At 65.4% G+C, this 364-nt stretch overlaps 1 protein-coding gene across 1 annotated transcript in view; it reads left to right on the top strand.

The window, feature by feature from the left end:
• Positions 1-146, top strand: part of LOC104501085 (mitochondrial uncoupling protein 2-like) — a 2,063-nt gene extending 1,917 nt beyond the window's left edge. The window contains exon 6 of the mRNA XM_010144835.1: positions 1-146. Within this exon, the coding sequence (XP_010143137.1) occupies positions 1-146 (146 nt within the window).
• The last annotated feature ends 218 nt before the right edge of the window (positions 147-364 follow it).

The following is a 364-nucleotide window of genomic DNA, read 5'->3' as shown; positions in this document are numbered from 1 at the left end:
GCTTCTGCCCCGCGTTGGTGGCCTCGCCAGTGGATGTGGTGAAGACGCGGTACATGAACGCCGGCCCCAGGCAGTACCGCAACGTGCTCAGCTGCCTCCTGGCCCTGCTCATGCAGGACGGCCTCAGCGGCTTCTACAAGGGGTGAGTTTGGGGACGAGCTCCCGCGCCAAACACTGCCAACTAACCCTGGTGCCACCACCGAAGCACCCGTGGGGCCCACAGAGGTGTCCCCACACTGTCCCCCCAGCACTGCTCTCTCTGGCGCAGGTTCATGCCCTCATTCCTGCGGCTGGGCTCCTGGAACGTGGTGATGTTCATCTCCTACGAGCAGCTGCAGCGCGTGGCCGTGCTAGCCAGGACGGC

The sequence above is a fragment of the Buceros rhinoceros genome, unplaced genomic scaffold (genome assembly GCF_000710305.1).
Source record: "Buceros rhinoceros silvestris isolate BGI_N320 unplaced genomic scaffold, ASM71030v1 scaffold2041, whole genome shotgun sequence".
NCBI classification, from domain to species: Eukaryota; Metazoa; Chordata; class Aves; order Bucerotiformes; family Bucerotidae; genus Buceros; species Buceros rhinoceros.
Note: the sequence above shows the minus strand (reverse complement) of the source record. Positions and strands in the feature narration are given on the sequence as shown.